General features: G+C 46.0%; 1 protein-coding gene across 5 annotated transcripts in view; it reads left to right on the forward strand.

Moving 5' to 3' along the window:
• LOC118400080 (FERM domain-containing protein 4B-like) overlaps positions 1-18,395 on the forward strand; it is a 79,864-nt gene that overhangs the window by 43,130 nt on the left and 18,339 nt on the right. For 4 of the 5 annotated variants that reach the window (XM_052473300.1, XM_052473301.1, XM_052473302.1 and 1 more), the window contains exons 8-21: positions 5,160-5,243; positions 6,163-6,228; positions 6,730-6,787; positions 7,542-7,628; positions 13,835-13,911; positions 14,626-14,764; positions 15,398-15,539; positions 15,678-15,808; positions 15,903-16,019; positions 16,188-16,416; positions 16,674-16,730; positions 16,865-17,012; positions 17,661-17,825; positions 18,044-18,395. The exon at positions 18,044-18,395 is cut by the window's right edge and continues 379 nt beyond it. In XM_052473300.1, coding sequence (XP_052329260.1) covers positions 5,160-5,243; positions 6,163-6,228; positions 6,730-6,787; positions 7,542-7,628; positions 13,835-13,911; positions 14,626-14,764; positions 15,398-15,539; positions 15,678-15,808; positions 15,903-16,019; positions 16,188-16,416; positions 16,674-16,730; positions 16,865-17,012; positions 17,661-17,825; positions 18,044-18,395 — 1,852 coding nt within the window. The remainder of the gene's footprint in view (positions 1-5,159; positions 5,244-6,162; positions 6,229-6,729; positions 6,788-7,541; positions 7,629-13,834; positions 13,912-14,625; positions 14,765-15,397; positions 15,540-15,677; positions 15,809-15,902; positions 16,020-16,187; positions 16,417-16,673; positions 16,731-16,864; positions 17,013-17,660; positions 17,826-18,043) is intronic. The other variant, XM_052473299.1, reaches the window with a different exon arrangement.

Here is an 18,395-nt window from a genome sequence, read left to right on the forward strand (position 1 = left end):
TAGTTAATCACTAGTTATGTTTGATTGTTTTTTATAACATACGTTTAATGCTAGTTAGCACCTTACCTTGGCTCCTTGCTGCACTCGCATAACAAGTAGCCAGCCTGCCACGCAGTCTCCTCGTGGAGTGCATTGTAATCGGCCATGATCGGTGTCCCAAAAATGCCGATTACCTGATTGTGATAACTTGAAATCGGCCATTCCGATTTAACCGGTCGACCTCTAAAACACCCTCGTAAAACTGACTATCCTACCAATCCTTTACTTCGGCGATGTCATTTACAAAATATCCCCCAACAGACTACATCCAGTTTGTTGAGTAGAGCATCACGGTGCCATCCGTTTTATCACCAAAACCTGTATGCTCTCGGTGGCTGGCCCTGACTACATATCCTTTGCCAAACCCACTGGCTCCAGGTCATCTATAAGTCTTTGCTAGGTAAAGCCCCGCCTTCTCAGCTCACTGGTCACCATAGCAACACCCACCCGTAGCATACGCTCCAGCAGGTATATTGTTCTTGTCATCCCCAAAGCCTAAATGGTTAAATAAAGGTGAAATTAAATTTTTTAAAGGCTGTAACTTAACAATGTGGAAAAAAGTCAAGGGGTCTGAATACTTTCCGAATATACTTTCCGAATGCACTGTAACTACTGCTGTACACACCTCTTCTGTATACATACATACATATACATATACATACATACATACATACATACATACATACATGCATACACGCATACATACATACACGCATACATGCATACACGCATACACGCATACACGCATACACGCATACACGCATACACGCATACACGCATACACGCATACATGCATACATGCATACATGCATACACGCATACATACATACACGCATACATGCATACATACATACACGCATACACACACATACATACATACATACATACATACATACACGCATACATACATACACGCATACATACATACACGCACACAATCATATATTTAGATTCTGGACTCTGACATTGCTCGTTCTTATGTTTATTATTTCCTTTATTTACATTTTAGGGATTTGGGTGCATTGTTTTGTATTTTTATGTATTACTGCACTGTATTACTGCACTGCACACTAGGAATATAAGCATTTTGCTACACCCGCAATAACAGCTGCAAAATGTGTACTCTACCAATTTAAATTAGAATTTGATTTGAATAAGCAGGAAAACCAGTATCCTCCTACCAGGATTTCTGGAAAACTAGAGGATGTATTGAACATTCCTGGAATTTTGCAACCCTACTCGTGAGTCATAAGTACCAGCACATACAGTTGCTGCCAAAGATATTAGCGCCCTTGCACTTTTCTTAAATAATTCCCTATTTCTAGTCAAATAAGTAGAAATGTAATAATAAAACAACTTTTGGTCTCCACCTTGTCATTGAATTTTCAACATAGCAAAACCAATTGTATTTTTGGCATGGACAAAATTATTGGCCCCCTAGGGCCAAGATAACTGCCTACAAATGTTTTTTTGGAGCCATCAATGAGCTTGCTGCACCTTTCTACAGGCATTTTGGCCCACTCTTCAGCAGCAAACTGCTCCAGTTCTTCAATGTTTGTGGGGTGCCCTCCACCAACTGCTGTTTTCAGCTCTCGCCATATGTTATGGACGTGATTCACATCTAGACTTTTCGCTGGCCACTCCAACATTTTCTTCTTGATCCATTCCAGGGTGCTTTGAACGTGCGCAAGGCATAATGTATCACAACTGCCCGTGATTGGGAGTCCAATAGGGCGGAACACAATTGGCCCAGCGTCGTCAAGGTTTGGCCGCTATAGGCCTTCATTGTAAATAAATAGTTCTTTAACTGACTTGCCTAGTTAAACAAAGGTTACATGTAATTAGCAGATTATCAGGTGTTGGAATCCAATGTTCAACACAGTGTTCAGAAACAGTCTCTCCGTTAAAGGTTTTGTGTCTTCCAGCAGGACAACAACCCCAGTCGCATGTTAAACAGCACCCAGGAATTAAAATGGTGGAACTTCAAATCCATGTAAGGTGTGGTGACAAAGTTCAACTTATTTTAGAAGAAATAGGGAGGGGAAAATGTGCAATGGTGTATTTGGCTGCAACTGTACATTTAAAGGGGCCTTGACACGATGTAACTATTTGAATTACCTTTTAAGGTAGACCCTCTGTTAACTTAAAAGGGCTCTTATCTGCTTCCACTGAGGCACTTTGGCAAGACATAAGTGGATATTAAACCTAGTCTGTTGGGAAGCATTAATAGCCTGCCTGATAAAAATATGAAAAATGTTCAGACATTGCGTTTTGTTATGAGTTATCACTTTCATGCTGTAAGACTTGGGAATTGAACTCTTCTGTTAAACCACAAACGCATCAACCAAACTCTATACAATACTTGAATATTTATATTTCGCATGATCGGTGTCATTATTGGATATGGGGGTTTATTGAACTCGGAGATAGTCATCATAGAGAGATCGAGGTTAGTAATTAGACATTGTAATGCCAGTAATGTATAAAAACAGTGTAATAATAACATGTATTTTGACCAATTGGCAGTGTTGCTATTATGGAGCCTTAAAATGCCCCCTGACCTGAAAACAATCAGATAAAATTGTATTTTTCACATGTGCCGAATATAACACGTGTTGACTTTACCGTGAAATGCTTACTTACGAGCCCTTAATAACAATGAGGCTATATACAGGAGGTACTGGCACCGGTACAGAGTCAATGTGCAGGTCTGTTGAGGTCATTTGTACATGTAGGTAGGGGTAAAGTGACTATGCATAGATAACCGAGAGTAGAAGCTGTGTAAAAACGGGGGAGGTGTCAATGCAAATAGTCCAGGTGGCCATTAGATGAATTGTTCAGCAGTTTTGTGGCTTGGGGGTCGAAGCTGTTAAGGATCCTTTTTTTTTGTACCTTCCTCTGACACCGCCTAATATCTAGGTCCTTGATGGCAGGAAGCTTGGCCCCAGTGATGTACTGGGCCGTACGCACTACCCTCTGTAGCACCTTATGGTCGGATGCCAAGCAGTTGCCATACCAGGTTGGGATGCAACCAGTCAGGATACTCTCTGTTGCAGCTGTATAACTTTTTGAGGACCCATGCCAAATCTTTTCAGTCTCCTGAGGGGGGAAAGGCATTGTTGTGCCCTCTTCACAACTTTCTTGGTGTGTTTGGACCATGATAGTTTGTTGTGGACACCAAAGAACTTAACTCTCAACCCGCTTCACTACAGCCCTGTCAATGTGAATTGGGGTGTGTTTGGCACTCCTTTTCCTGTAGTGCATGATTAGCTCTTTTTGTCTTGCTCACGTTGAGGGAGAGGTTGTTGTCCTGGCACACTGTCAGGTCTCTGACCTCCCTATAGGCTGTCTCATCGTTGTCTGTGATCAGGCCTACCACCGTTGTGTTGTCAGCAAATTTAATGATGGTGTTGGAGTCGAGCTTGGCCATGCAGTCGTGGGTGAACAGCGGGTACGGGTGTGGTCTAAGCACGCACCCCTGAGGGGCCATTGTGTTGAGGATCAGCGTTGCAGATGTTGTTGCTAACCCTTAACACCTGGGGGTGCAAGATCCAGTTGCAGAAGGTGTTTTAGCTTAGTGATGAGCTTTGTGGGTACTATGGTGTTGAACGCTGCGCTGTAGTAACAGCATTCTCACAGGTGTTCCTTTTGTCCAGGTGGGAAAGGGCAGTGTGGAGTGCGATTTTGAAATTGCGTGATCTGTTGGGGCGGTATGCGAAGTGGGTCTAGGGTTTCTGGGATGTTGATGTGAGCCATGACCAGCCTTTCAAAGCACTTCATGGCTACCAATGTGAGTGCTACAGGGCGGTAGTCATTTAGCCAGTCCTTCGCTTTCTTGGTTACAGGGACTATGGTGATCTGCCTGAAACATGTAGGTATTACAGGTCAAGGAGAGGTTGAAAATGTCAGTGAAGACACTTGCCAGTTGGTCTGTGCATGCTCTGAGTGCACATCGTTGTAATCCGTCTGGCCCTGCGGCCTTGTTTAAAGGTCTTGCTCACATTGGCTACGGAGAGCGTGATCACACAGTCGTCCGGAACAGCTGGTGCTCTCATGCTTCAGTGTTGCTTGCCTCAAAGCAAGCATAAAAGCCATTTTAGCCCGTTTGGTAGGCTCGTGTCACTGGCAGCTCGCGATGTCGGACGATGCACTTATTGATGAAGCCGGTGATTGAATTGGTATACTCAATACCATTGGATGAGTCCCGGGAACAATTTCCAGTCTGTGCTAGCAAAACAGTCCTGTAGCATCCGTGTCATCTGACCACTTCCTTATTGAGGGAGTCACTGGCACTTCCTACTTTTGTTTTTGCTTGTAAGCAGGAATCAGCAGGATTGAATTATGGTCAGATTTTTCAAATGGTTCAACCGTGTGGCTCAGCGGTCTAAGGCACTGCATCACTGTGCTAGAGGCGGCACTACAGATCCGGGTTCGATCCCGAGCTGTGTCGCAGCCGGCCCCGACTGGCATACTCATGAGGCAGCGCACAATTGGACCAGCTTTGTCCGGGTTAGGGGAGGGTTTGGCCGGCTGTGGTATCATTGTCCCATCGCACTCTAGCGACAGCTTGTGGCGGCTAGGCGCATGCACGCTGACTTCGGTCGCCAGCTGTATGGTGTTTCTTCTGACACATTGGTGCGGCTGGCTTCCGGGTTAAGCAAGCAGCTTGTCAAGAAGCACTGCAGCTTGGTGGGGTCGTGTTTCGGAGGATGCATGGCTCTCAACCTTTGCCTTTTGCCTCTCCCAAATCTACGGAAGTTGCAGCGATGGAACAAGACTAACTACCAATTGGATATCACGAAATTGGGGAGGGAAAAAATGGGGTAAAAAGTTCTCCAAAAATAAATATATATTTTCCAAATGGAGGGCAAGGAAGAGCTTTGTGCACGTCTCTGTGTGTGGAGTAAAGGTGGTCTAGAGGTTTAATTTAATGCAGTTATATAATGTAATGATATATATAACTGCATTAAATTCCCCGGCCACTAGGAGTGCCACTTCTGGATGAGCATTTTTTTCCTATTGAAGATTAAATGCCCCTTTTTTTAAGTCAAAACAACTGTTACAATGATGTTCTTGTGAACAAACTCTGTTAATCATTTGTACAATCCGTGTGTTTCCAGTGTTGAAAGCTCCAGATCGGACCTGAATAAGCTACCAGTTCTACCCACCAGAGTCCTGAGAGAGCACCCCTCCCTGGCTTACTGGTAAGCAGTGCCACATTAGAAGCACTTTAACCACAAATGCACAGGGGGAATTAATCCAAGTGGATTACACACAGTCCCATAGATACCAGACCGCCGCCCTGTCGATACCACCCATCCCCCACCACATTCCCATCCCCATCAAAGGGTTTTTAATTGTAGCTAACACCTGGATGCACAAAGCAATTATTTTCCCATGCAGATGAGGGTGGATGTGCACCCAGAGTTCTGCCTGGTACCAGCAGCCTGTTTATCTCAGATGGGCTGTATTCATTAGTGCTCTGTTAATTAGACTGGCTGGCCAGTGGCTCTGCTCTGAGTGCACCCTGCACAGCTAGGGAGGTGCTGACTTCATCATGTCCTCATGGGAGCTAGGCTGGAGAGGGAGGGAGGGAGGAGGAGGCCAGGCACTGTTTTAGAGCTCCTGTGTCTCTGTGCCAGTGTCTTGAGTGCATGCTGCCATGTCTTCTGCCTCAGCGGTCATCTGAGGCTGCAGCTCTGCTCACTGATGAACAGCAGCTGGAGTTAGATCAATGGGCAGATTGGAATTACAGGGTTGTGTGTGAGAGTGCGCACGCGCTGCAATTCCTCCATACTGTTAAGGAAAGGGAAACGGGATACTTAGTCAGTTGCACAACTGAATGCATTCAACCAAAATGTGTGTTCTGCATTTAACCCAACCCCTCTGAATCAATCCATGCTGTTAAGGGGGATGATTGCAGTGGGAACGAGATGGGATGTGTGTGGGAGCTGAGAGGGAGATGAGATCCATTGGCTGGCCAGGTCCGTAGGCCAGCCAGAATTGTCTGCATGAACAGGCAGAATGTGTGTCAGGGAAGGACTGTCTCACCACATCCCTCAGTTTGGGGATGTTACAATCGGCGATGGATGAATCATTACAGCTTTTATTTCTCTGTTACAGTGAAGACCGAGTGATTGAGTGCCACGAGAACCTGAAGGGCCTCAGCAGAGGGCAAGCCATTGTGCAGTAAGTAACGTAATGAATTGTCCTTTTATGTTCATCTGGGTCAAGTGCATGAAGGAAATGAGCTGCTGTGCACCTCTAGTCCAGCACGTTCATCAGCACTGCTCCCTCCGTAGCCCCCTCTGTACAGGCTACTCCTGGGTGTTGTTGTTTAAAGGGGATTGCTGTTGCGCTACCAGAATGTGTCATTTAATTAGGGAACAGCTAGCTCTTACTGTGGGCAGCCAGAAGCGTGTGGCAGTGGTCTGCTTTGTTTTACCTGGGAGAGATTAGCCTAGCGAGGTCATCCACAACCCGGGGTGTATGATTTGAGTTGATCAGTGGACTGCCCCTCTCTCTGTCAAGGCCATGTACAGAAATCGATGGCTCTGCCACTGTAAATGACAGTCTGGTAAATGACTGGGGCTTGAAGCCCATTCTAACCTCTGTGCAATGGCCGCTCACGGACATCGATGAAGTGTAACTGCCTGAATTACTGCTAACGTGTCTCACTCTGTTTTGAAGGTATTTGGCCTTAGTTGAGTCCCTCCCTACATATGGAGTCCATTATTATCCAGTAAAGGTAAGAGCTGCACCCTGTATCAAACCGTAGAAGGCATCCAATATCTGTACTGTTCATGTTTGCGTTCCCATCTGACTAATCCTGTTTGAGATTAAGAAGTAGAGTCGTCACGATACCAGTATCGCGATACTACAATACCTGATTTTCCATGAAAAAAGGAAAACACAAAGCAGGCTGAACTCTTTGGTCCTTTTAAGAAACCTACTGTATGGAAAATATTGTGTGCTATAGCTTTGGGGCAAAAAACATGTGATTCTGATGACAACATAAGGCTGCTTGTTTCGTTATGGCTGTTTTACTCAAGAAATTCAGTCCGCTTCATGTTTGGTTTCCTTGCCGCGATACCTCTGAGTATCGCGATACTCATGTTGTGACAACCCTATTAAGAAGTAGTTATTTCTTATCGAAATACAGCCATTTTCCCCCTGGAGGCTGATTGGGGAGTTAAGCTGGGTGTTTGCTCTGGCCGCATGCTTAGTTAACTGATGACTGAGTGATCCCTCTCTCAGCAATTCTCTCTCCCAGAGCCCCAACTCCCTCCCAACTCACTCATTAAAGCAGGGTGTCTGAGCACATCAAACGCTGGTGTTAAAATGACTCCCTCATGCTGTGGATTTTTAGGGCTGCTTCAATGTATTTGATCTTCCCTTGTGCTGCTAGCCTAATGGGGTAATTGCCACAGTAATGGCCCTTAGTTTAAAACTGTACCACTGAAGCAGCTCTTAATGAGTGGTGTGCCTTGCCTTCTCAACAGGACAAGCAGGGCCTACCGTGGTGGCTGGGAGTCAGCTATAAAGGCATCGGACAGTACGATTTACAGGACAAGTTGAAACCTCGGAAGGTAGGTTGGCCTCCCTTTGTATGTCTTGTGGCTTTTGTTAATTTAGTCATTCCTATGCTCTAACTCAACACCCACCCCCACTCCTCTGGTTAATAAGCCACCAAACTGTAAATGACTGCAACAAAAAGCTTGTTCTTGGCCAGTGTCATGGAAAAGTGGAAAAAGAGAGGGAGGAAAGGGAGGTGAAATTGTGTTATCAACGTGGGGGTGGCAGGAAGCGGCGGCAGGTAGCTTAGCAGTTAGTGCGTTGGGCCAGTAACCTGAAGGTTGCTAGTTCGAATCCCGAGCCGACCAGGTGAAAAATCAGGTTAGTTTTATGGAGTAACTACAATGTTTATCTATTCTCAGGTTTCTCCTATCACAGCCATTAAACTCTAACTGTTTTTAGTCACTATTGGCCTCATGGTGAAATCCCTAAGCGGTTTTCTTCCTGTCTGGCAACTGAGTTAGGATGGATGCCTGTATAGTGATTGGTTGTATTGATACACCATCCAAAGTGTAATGAATAGCTTCACCATGCTCAAAAGGATATGTCTCCCTCCTTCTCTAACTGATAATGGGGTTGTAAGATGCCCAGTTTATCTTACAGCTCATCTCAGGTGCCTACATACGCCATAGACATAATTTACCCACACGCTTTTGTTGTTGGCTCAGACAGATTGCGTTCAGAGAGGCCCAGCTCATGAGCTCCAACAGCAGCAGGTTTTCATTTAGAATGGAAAATCAATGTGTTTATGCAACAAATGTTAGTGCCTGGAATCGTATCGCGCCGAATCGTTCCTCTAATCAAACTGATTCACACCGAATCATTTCAAACTACAACGTATCGGAGTCCATGTATGTAGATGCGTATCAAATTGTCTTGAAAGGGAAAGATAAGATTCCTCATTTAGGGTGTAATGTTATGAACTACGACAGTGATTACAAATATGAAACAAAGTTACCGTTTTGGCCTTTTTAAATAAAGAAAATGCTACTTTTGAAAAAAAGATTGTGCTCCATCTCTCTAAACATCCTCTGCTCACTCGTGAGGGGGGTCAATAATGACATAACGCAATATTATTTTTGCGTTAGTTGGCTGTACCTGCAGCAAAAGTCCAGTATTTACTTTCAGCACTTTTGATTTCCATGACTGATCAAAACGTGTTTTCTCTTGTCCCTCTGTAGCAGACATATGGTGAGCAATGTATTTGGAACATTGAATTGCAATAAAATCACAGTATCGAATCACAATCCATATAGAATCTCAATACATATCGTATCGGCACCTAAGAATGGTGATCATATCGTGACGTCCCTGGCCATTCCCAGCCCTACGTCTCACCCACTCTATTTTCAGGGGATTATGTTCCTTTCCATGCACGTTTTGTCTTGTGTGTTTAATCGGCCAGCTTCATTACTAGTATGTGTCTTACCTGTTCCATGTTGGATACGTGTTGGCACAGCTGGATGTGCTGTTGCAGCGAATGCCAAGGCATTAATGGACATGTCCCACTTATTAAACCCAGCGTATCGCAGCTCCTTTCCCAGCAGCCCTCCCAGTGGAAGGTGTAATTATGGCGCGCCATGGGGAGCAGGCAGGCAGGGCTCTGGAGCTGGCACCAAGCCAGCCTGGGCTGTCTCTGTGAGGGGCGCTCTGCTCTGAAAGAGAACCATGCTCCAGCCAGACCAACCCAACCCACTGACCATAAAGGGAGGGGGCATTCATGCCAGAACTCCTCCTCGGCAGTCCCCTGGTGAAAGGGTGGACTTTTTAAAATTGTACATGCTTTTTTGTTGTTGTTAAGTACCCAACTCTAGCTGCTGTTCTAGAAGGGCCTGTCATCTAGTATAATATTGATAGTGCGTCCTGTTGAGGCTGGCGGCCTTTGTATTCAGCGCAGCCCCCCTCTGCCCTTCTCCCAGCATGCTGCGCTCATTATGCAAAGCCGCCTGTCATTGTGTGTGTGTGTGTTGTCTCTTGGAGAGCAAACAATTGATCAAGTAATAAAACACAATCACCTTGGCAGGGGGGCTGAGAGACGCTTGGGAGGCTGGGAGGGGCTTGTGAGGGGGAGCTGCAGGAGGAGGAGCCCACTTCTGCACTCCACTCGTCCCCTGAGAGAAATCGCGGGGCATCGGGATGAAAAGGCTTTTAATTGAGGTTCTCCCAGAGTTCAGTGACATGCGCTGAAAGAAGTTACTGTAGCTTAACCTCTCATTATCCTCCTCCTCATGGATGTCAGTTTCCTCACAGCGTCATGAATGGGATGAAGCACAACTCTCTATCCGTGCCTGCTGGGGTTAAAAGGACTCGTAAGGATTCTCCCAAAATGTCAATAGTAGCCAACATGTCATTCTGATAGTCTGTCTATTGAACTGCGTGTTCAAGCATACCACGACTATGAAAGAAAGGAAGTTTTGCATTTGAATGGGTAGAGGGACTGAAGACCATGCAGGAGAATCCTATGTATGCTAGAGCACCACGTTTTTATACAGAAGCTGTACTATAAATGAAAAGGGATTTCTATGATGGTCAGAGGAGCAAGCATCCGTGATGTAGAGCGCTTTTTAGAGCCCAGCTTGATTCATACAGGCTTGAATCATTCATGAGCTCTTTTTCACTCGCTGTCTCTATGTATGTGTTTCAGTCCATCTTACCCTTCTCCGCAAGTAATTTGACACTTTTTTTTTTATTTAAAAAAAGAAAGAAGACAAGAACAATCACTTGCAGGTCCAGATATATGATCAACCAATGTAAGCACAGCTCAGTAAGGATGAAATTATTTCGGTAATGATCATATGACAGACCATACATTTTGGTCTTGGAACAGTAAAAGACTGCTCAAATATTTAAAAGGGTGTTAAAATCGAATGCCAGCTGTGGCAGTGGACCATACAAATCCATTCCATACAAGCCACTTTCACACTTCTTTCACCCTAGTATATATGGGGTTAAAGTCATAGCCTTAATGCGTGTTTGTGGAGTCTAGTCGACTGTAGCAATCTCTCCTGTTATGCTTCTGGTGGAAATGTTCCGTGTTACCAGCCAGCGTGCCATGTGACATGGCATGAGAAGGGTGTGGCCGTACGCATCCTGCATAGGGGTGCGAGTCACGGCCTTTGACACACAATAATTTTTTATTTTTTTTATCCTCAGAAATGACTCTGTCAAGTCACAAAGCCCTGGGGGGTGGTCTGGGGAGGTTGTTGTGGGTTCAGGGTTGGGTCTGGATCAGAAAGTTCTGGGACTATCTCTGACCATGGACTCGGCCTCTAATGAGAAGTGTAACAACTGAAATCAGACCGAGATGGGGGACCTACTGTTCTGTACTCCAGATGACTGAACAGTGTCTCTCCACCTCGTGTTTTAGTTCTGGTGGTGGTTTGAAGGCTGTTCGCAGCACTGTCTTGGACTGTTCTCTGTCTAGACGGTGTGGTCTTGTAATCAGAGTTTGAGGTGTCACATTTTTGACATATTTTGGCAGAGTCACTACCATCAGCCACACTTGAGCACCTATTAAATGTGTGTGTTGAAATTATCGAATGACCTTGTTACGTAAACATGACTTATCTGTGTCTTTTCTGAATGTGCTCTACTAGTAATTGAGTAATACGTGGCCAGGGGGTTTGTGAATTGAAGATGAGCCTGTGGGAAGTATGGAGGCTGCTGGTTCTCATTGTTCAGTAATTACCATACTCCCAATCCATCGAGAGACTAGGAATCTAATTGATTATGCTAGGCTTGCAGTATCATCTGGAGCAGGAATGGAGAAACTGGTTGACTTTACTACTCCGGATCTCTGGAGATGCTTCTCTTTACAGACTGTAAATCATAAACTACTGCCCCTTTGCTTTTTTGGGGGGGTGGAGGCTAAAGTCTTGAAGTCTGAACTATTATCTTGGGGCGGCAGTGTAGCCTAGTGGTTAGAGAGTTGGACTAGTAACCGGAAGGTTGCAAGTTCAAACCCGCGAGCTGACAAGGTACAAATCTGTCGTTCTGCCCCTAGGCCGTCATTGAAAATAAGAATTTGTTCTTAACTGACTTGCCTAGTTAAATAAAGGTTAAATAAAATGAAATACATTGCTACATAATATACAAATTTTTTGTTATTGGCTACAGTATTTGTTTTGTCAGTTGCAGAGTTTGTTACATTTTATCTTTGAAGACAACCTTCAAAGAGGTTGTCTGGTTTGCTGGTTTAAGTAACTGGCTTTAGAGGTGTAATGAGAGATTCTTCATTGTCAGGTAGGGCCCGGTTCGAAGAACTGACCGAGCGCTGTCCTGTAGTCACAGCGAGGTGAGGGAGGGGCCTGCTATTAATGATTAGACCAAAGTAGTAGATTCCTGACATATTTGCCTTGTGGGAGCGTTTGGAGGCTGATGGCACTCCAAACAACAGGGGTTGGCAAGGTATATAGAACAACATCACAGAGGGTAATGAAGGTGCTACGGGTCAGGTATGACTAAAAGATCTGTGGCTATACGGAACTAAAGCAGACTGAAAGAGGGTAACAAGCGGTCAGTTCTCAGAAGATGAGGTAGAATACCTTTCTGTGTGCACTGTACACAACCTGTTCATCAGGTTTGACTGAAGAGGAAGTGAGTGAGTAACACAGAGAGAATTTGAGAGAGCGAGAGAGAGGTGCAAGCTGGGTGAGGTGTCTGTGATGTCAGAGGAAGTGGGGGGAGAGGGGTGGAGCCTGCTCAGCTGAAACTCTTCCAACACCTTTCTGGCTGCCTGAGAACAGACAAGAGCGTATTGTTTAAAGAAGTATCTAGCCCTGTGGGAAACAGCCAGAGGGTTCAACAGCACCCTGATAATTCACCAGGGATTTAGCACTAAAACCTGCTTTGGTAAGCCTTCCATTTACCTGACTAGGTAGTTTAGGATATATTCAGTAATTTTGTTGTCTTTCTGTTTTTTTGGGTTACCTGTTAGTAACTGTATGTTAACATGCTGTGTAATCCACTATTTTAAACCAGACTGACAAGTATACCGGCAACATGTATAACCTGTTTAAAAAATAAATAAAAACATTTGGTTGCTGTTGTGGTGTCGTTTAAAAAATGTACTAAGAGCAGTTTTCAGATCAGAGATGAGTGAAAGAATAGCCAATATACACTGCGATGTATGCTACAAAGTACAGTGTCATGGGCTGGGCTTCTTGTGAGATGATTTAGATTTCTCGCTGAGGACTGTAGGTAGTCTATGATATATTAGCCATATGCCTCTGTAGTCCAGGATAATGTGTTCTATTATTTAGAGCTCTGACTGTCTGCCTGGCTCGCCGGTACCTGGTAGAGAATGTTTATTAAGACCCTCTGCCGTAAATCTACACCCCCGGATTCTGGTGTTAGTGGTGGATTCTCTGTTTCTCACATGGCATGAGAGATCCAAGTCTCTAAAGAAATCCCGTTTTTCACTGTAAGCAGATGTTTCACCCTGATTGAAGTGCACTCCTTCTTGCCCTGTTTTCAGCGCTCTCCCTTCAGGCAGAATGAAATGAGAGGCTTAGTTTTCAGCGCTCTCCCTTCAGGCAGAATGAAATGAGAGGCTTAGTTTTCAGCGGTCTCCCTTCAGGCAGAATGAAATGAGAGGCTTAGTTTTCAGCGCTCTCCCTTCAGGCAGAATGAAATGAGAGGCTTAGTTTTCAGCGCTCTCCCTTCAGGCAGAATGAAATGAGAGGCTTAGTTTTCAGCGCTCTCCCTTCAGGCAGAATGAAATGAGAGGCTTAGTTTTCAGCGCTCTCCCTTCAGGCAGAATGAAATGAGATGCTTAGTTTTCAGCGCTCTCCCTTCAGGCAGAATGAAATGAGAGGCTTAGTTTTCAGCTAGGCAAGTCTTGCTCTCTGTGCCGGCTTCATTACAGAGTAGTAACTAAATTGACCTTCCACCTGACTGATTGGCTGTCCTCTGTTCACAGCTGCTGCTGTTAATGTTGCAAGTTCATTGGAATTTAACGAAGGGCCAAGAGAGAGGCTGGTGTGTCTGGGACAACGCCAGAGTGTTTTTCCATGCTTGTGGTGTTTTCTTTGTGTTTTGATGGTACACACATTGGACCCCTCAAGCAGTTTGGAATGAATAAGGATGTAAATGTTTGTTTTAATGCAGCGATGTATCAAACCATGTCTCTTTGTAGGTCTGCACTCACTCACTCAAACAAGGCATGGTCCCGTATACTATGTACTAAGTTGTGTGTCCTGTTTTCTCTCTCTGTCTGCAGTTGTTTCAGTGGAAGCAGCTCGATAATTTGTATTTCCGTGAGAAGAAATTTGCAGTTGAGGTGAACGACCCTCACAGGTGAGAGAACTGATACTGGATACATACATCGATCGATCCTTGGTCATGTTCTGTTGGGCCTGACATGGCAAAAAAATGTTATTGGACAGGTTGCTGAAGCGCCTCAAAACATTTTGTGCCTACTGGACTAGACCCAGAAATCACTCCTTATATTCCAATACTAGCCTTTCGGAAACATTACAACTATCCGAAGCCTTAGTTGTCTGTCTGCTGCCTCTAGCCCTTTTCAGAGCCTAGTGTTAATGAGCTCTATCTCCAATACAACAACCTGCTAGTCACAAATGAAGGCCTTCCTTCCTGTTTTAAAGGACTGCTGCAGTCTGTGTTCTCGGGACATTGCAGCACTTCTAGCCTCAGTGCTTGATCACAGGTTTAACATGGTGCTACTAGCCAGCTTGGCTGTAATTAAACAATCACTGGTGCAAAACTGACCTAATGTTGCTCTGTCTGTCCGCCATGAATGTATTGAATGACGGAACCAGTCATGAGATTTAATTTGGATGTTGAGTGACTTTATGCGAGCAATTGTTTTTGTGATCCCTGATTTGTGTATGATTCTGATACCAGCACCCATCATACCTTGTTATTAAAAGTGTATCCACACGTGAGATCCAGGTATTCCCAGTCTGGATTAAAGAGATGAAATTACTCCTAGCAGTAACATGAGTGATTTAAAAAAATGTGTGTGTCTTATCTGTCTCCGTTAATCCACAGAAGGACAGTGTCCAGGCGTACATTCGGGCAGACCGGATCGGTCATCCACTCGTGGTATGCCAGCCACTCTCTGATTAAAACCATCTGGGTGATGGCCATCAGTCAGCACCGGTTCTATTTGGACAGGAAGCAGAGCAAAGTGAGTGTCTTCTCTTCACTCCCCCCTGCATCTGGAGGCTCTATGCTGTTCCTAGCCTTATCTCAAGGCCTCATCACCCTCGCCACGCTATCGGATCTATCTCCACACACCATCTCTCCACTCCACCATGCACATCTGGCTTGTCTTTACCTTTTAACTCCTCCCAGTTGCTAACATGTCTCTGCCCCAGTATCTTATGTGTGTTGTACTATTGTTAGACTAGCCCAAGCTTGGCTATGGGGATTCTTGAAGTAATGCTGAGTTGCTTTGTTGTTTTATTTGATGAATCAACTGAAGGGCCTTTTTGGATGTGTTTGTTTAGATTGTGCATATTTTAGTACGTTGTTGAGCACTGCTGCTGTTTCCAAGTTGAGTGTGAGCGATGAGATTTGCTCCGAGGGGGTGAATGAGTGCACGTGTGGCTGCAGTCAATGTTTTTTTTGCCTTCCAGAAGCAGATGGGGCTTCTACCAGTGCTCATCCCGGAATAGTGCTGAGGCTGATTAATGACAGAGAGACCGAGCTCCGCTCCCAGCCTAAACAGAAGCATGCAAATGGGTCTCTCATCGCACGGCACAATCATTAAGATGAAATACTGACTTTATCTTCTCTCCTTGTCTCTCTCTCTCTCCAGTCCAAAGTTGCCACAGCGAGAAGTTTGAATGATATCACCATGGACCTGACCGAGATCAGAGCGCCCAGGATCAGTAAGCTGTCCAGCTTAGAGAGTAAAGACCAGCTCATCATGGCCAGCAACGGATCCCTCATCTCAGCAGGTAGACAATAAGCTTAACAATCCAACTACGCTGGATGGACCTATCTGTCTTATTGGCTCCCATTTAAGACAAGTGGTGGATTAGATTCGATGAAATTAGTGGTCATCGTGTTCTAAATATAATGCCTGCCTGTTGCAGGATCAGCAGACTCCGAGGTGAGTGAGGAACAGAAGAAGAAGGTTGCTGACCTGAAGAAGAAACAGCAGGATCTGCAGGACTCTCTGACTCAGAAACTGGAGGAGCTCAAGAAGATCTGCCTGCGAGAAGCTGTAAGCATCTTCAGCATTCTCAAGATCCTGATTTCAAGTAGATTATATCCCAGCTGATTTGTTCTGTTTTGTTGTTGTTGTTTGGTTCCTCCAGGAGCTGACAGGCAGTCTGCCTAAAGAGTACCCTCTAGCCTCGGGCGAGAAGCCCCCCGTGGTCCGTCGGCGCATGGGGACAGCCTTCAAACTGGACGACCTCTTCCCCTATGACGCGGTTAGTGTGGCAGTCACAGGATGGAAGCAGCGCTGGCTGTCATAACAATGTTTGCTAATAAATCTTAGGCTTGATTGACATTGTAGTGAAATGTGGTAATCATATATTTAGACTTCGTTCGGCACGTCTGTGTGTAAAATTCAGTTTGTGCTGTGTGTTGTCCTGCAGGATCCCCACCTGAGGAACCTGGAGAGCAAGTTTGCCCTGCAGCAGAAGATCGTGGAGGCGGCGAAGAAACTGGCCAACGAGGCTGAGCTCTGTAAGACGGTGAAGAAGAAGAGGAGGAGGAACTGCCTAGACGCCATGAGGAAGCTGCATGAGATTGAGGACGAGATCAACGAATACAGGGTCAAGATGGGCAAGAAGCCCACCCAGAGAGCATCACTGATCATAGCAGGTAGCCTACACCATGCCATATCAGCCGGCAGACATCACAAACTGTCACAGTGATAACATGGTTTATATTGAGTGTAGCTTACAGAGGAGTCAAAGAGATCTGAATTCCTGCCAGAAGCACCTTGTCTGTATTAGCCGGAAAGGAACTAGACTTCAGGAGATGGATTTTTATCAGATGTGGATTTGTTTATTTAATGGCTTCTAATGAAATGCCCAAAACAAGCACGCCTAAAGCCTTAGTCTCTCCCCTTTTCTCAGATGATGTGAACCCCGCCGAACTCAGCTCCCTGTCCGACAGCCTTACTCTGGACGATGGTGAGTGCTGCGGAGGTTATATCATTCATTCATACATACATGCACGCATACATACATTAGCTAAACCTCTGTATCATCCCCCATAGCTCTTAGCAGACCATGACAATGACAGTTCCTTCCCCTGTGTGTTTAAGACGAGGATCTGGGAGACCAGAGGCAACGGTCCCGCTCGGTGCAGTACTCTCCACGGCCCCACCACTCAGACACCCTCAGTCTCCACTACCAGTCTGATCGACGGGCCTCAGCTCACAACCAGCTCCAGGACCTCGGCACCAACAGCCGGTAGGCACACTTGGCACGGGCCTGGCTAGTGGCTTCAGCTCTACTGGCTCTCGGCTGTTTTGTTATCCAGTCTCAGTGTTTCAGTTATTCTTGGGGCCCGGAGAACCATAGCAGCAGCCAGTATAAACCTGTACAGGAGAACTAGGGAGGGCCGCCTGCATTCCTACCAGCCGCCGCCGCCTCTCCTACTGCCCACCACAATCTCCTCTTATCAGCCCAAACGCGCTCCATTTTTAAAAATAGACTGCAGTAAGCATGTGTCTGCCTGCTAAGGAACAGACCACAATCCCAAGGAGGGGGGGGGGAAGCAGTCTGGGACCGAAAACGTTCAGAATTTGAATGTATTCGCTCACTGTGTGAACATTTACCAAATTACATGGATGATGTGCTGTTGGGAGAGGAGAGCAGAATTCAGTGGTTCATGTAGGTTTCATACAGCTACCATTTTTGTAATGTTATTTGTTTACTGTTCCATGAAGAGAAAGATTAATGAGCTCTGAAATGACTGTCACCCAGGGGAAGGTTTTGACTGAAACCGCGGCACGTTTTTCTGTTTTGAGTAGAGATGTAGAGGTTGTGTCACCACGATAAAAGCTTCACCCTGAGGACGTCAAGTCTGTGAAAAAGCATTGTTCTTATGTGCTTCAGATTACATGATGGTGAAGTCCGGGAACCGTTCCACTACAATCACGCGGACGCCTTATCGAGCCACATCAGCCCTTACAAGCCTGCCTCCAGACAGCCACGTGACGCACGCAGCATGCCTCCGACTCCACTCCTCACCCGCAATGCCTATAGCAGTACCCAGATCAGGTAGGCCAGGCGTCCATGTCCCATTACACGCCTCGCATACACAGCTGCCTCCTGATGTTCACCACATCTGTCTCGGCACCAGCCATGAGCCCCAATTAGACTAACCTCCTGTCTAGTGTTCTCTGCACAATGTATTGTAACCCGATGTAACATCGTTTTCCATATTTATTTGATATGAAAAGGACCGAGGATCCTATTCTAATGGTGTTTATTCCCAGGTCGGAGGACGGCCCTCAGCATTTCCGCCAGCGGAGTGGCAGTCTGGAGTCCCAGTCTCAGTTCCTGGTCGAGACCGTGCCCCCGGCGCCCGCGTCCGTCTTGGCACGCCGCAGCAACAGCACGGAGTTCCTGGACGACGGCTCATCCTATACCAGCCAGTCCAGCGTGGAGTACTCGGCGCCCGGGAACCATACCCACCGCCCCAGGGACCGACGACGGGGCAGGAAGAGCAACGTCTATGCCAACTCGGGCAGCATGCCCAACCTGGCACAGACTGACGCCCGCTACAACACATACCAGCCCCCCCGGGCACCGCGACCCACCACCACGGCCTACTACGTGACGGGCTAC

The sequence above is a fragment of the Oncorhynchus keta genome, chromosome 21 (genome assembly GCF_023373465.1).
Source record: "Oncorhynchus keta strain PuntledgeMale-10-30-2019 chromosome 21, Oket_V2, whole genome shotgun sequence".
NCBI classification, from domain to species: Eukaryota; Metazoa; Chordata; class Actinopteri; order Salmoniformes; family Salmonidae; genus Oncorhynchus; species Oncorhynchus keta.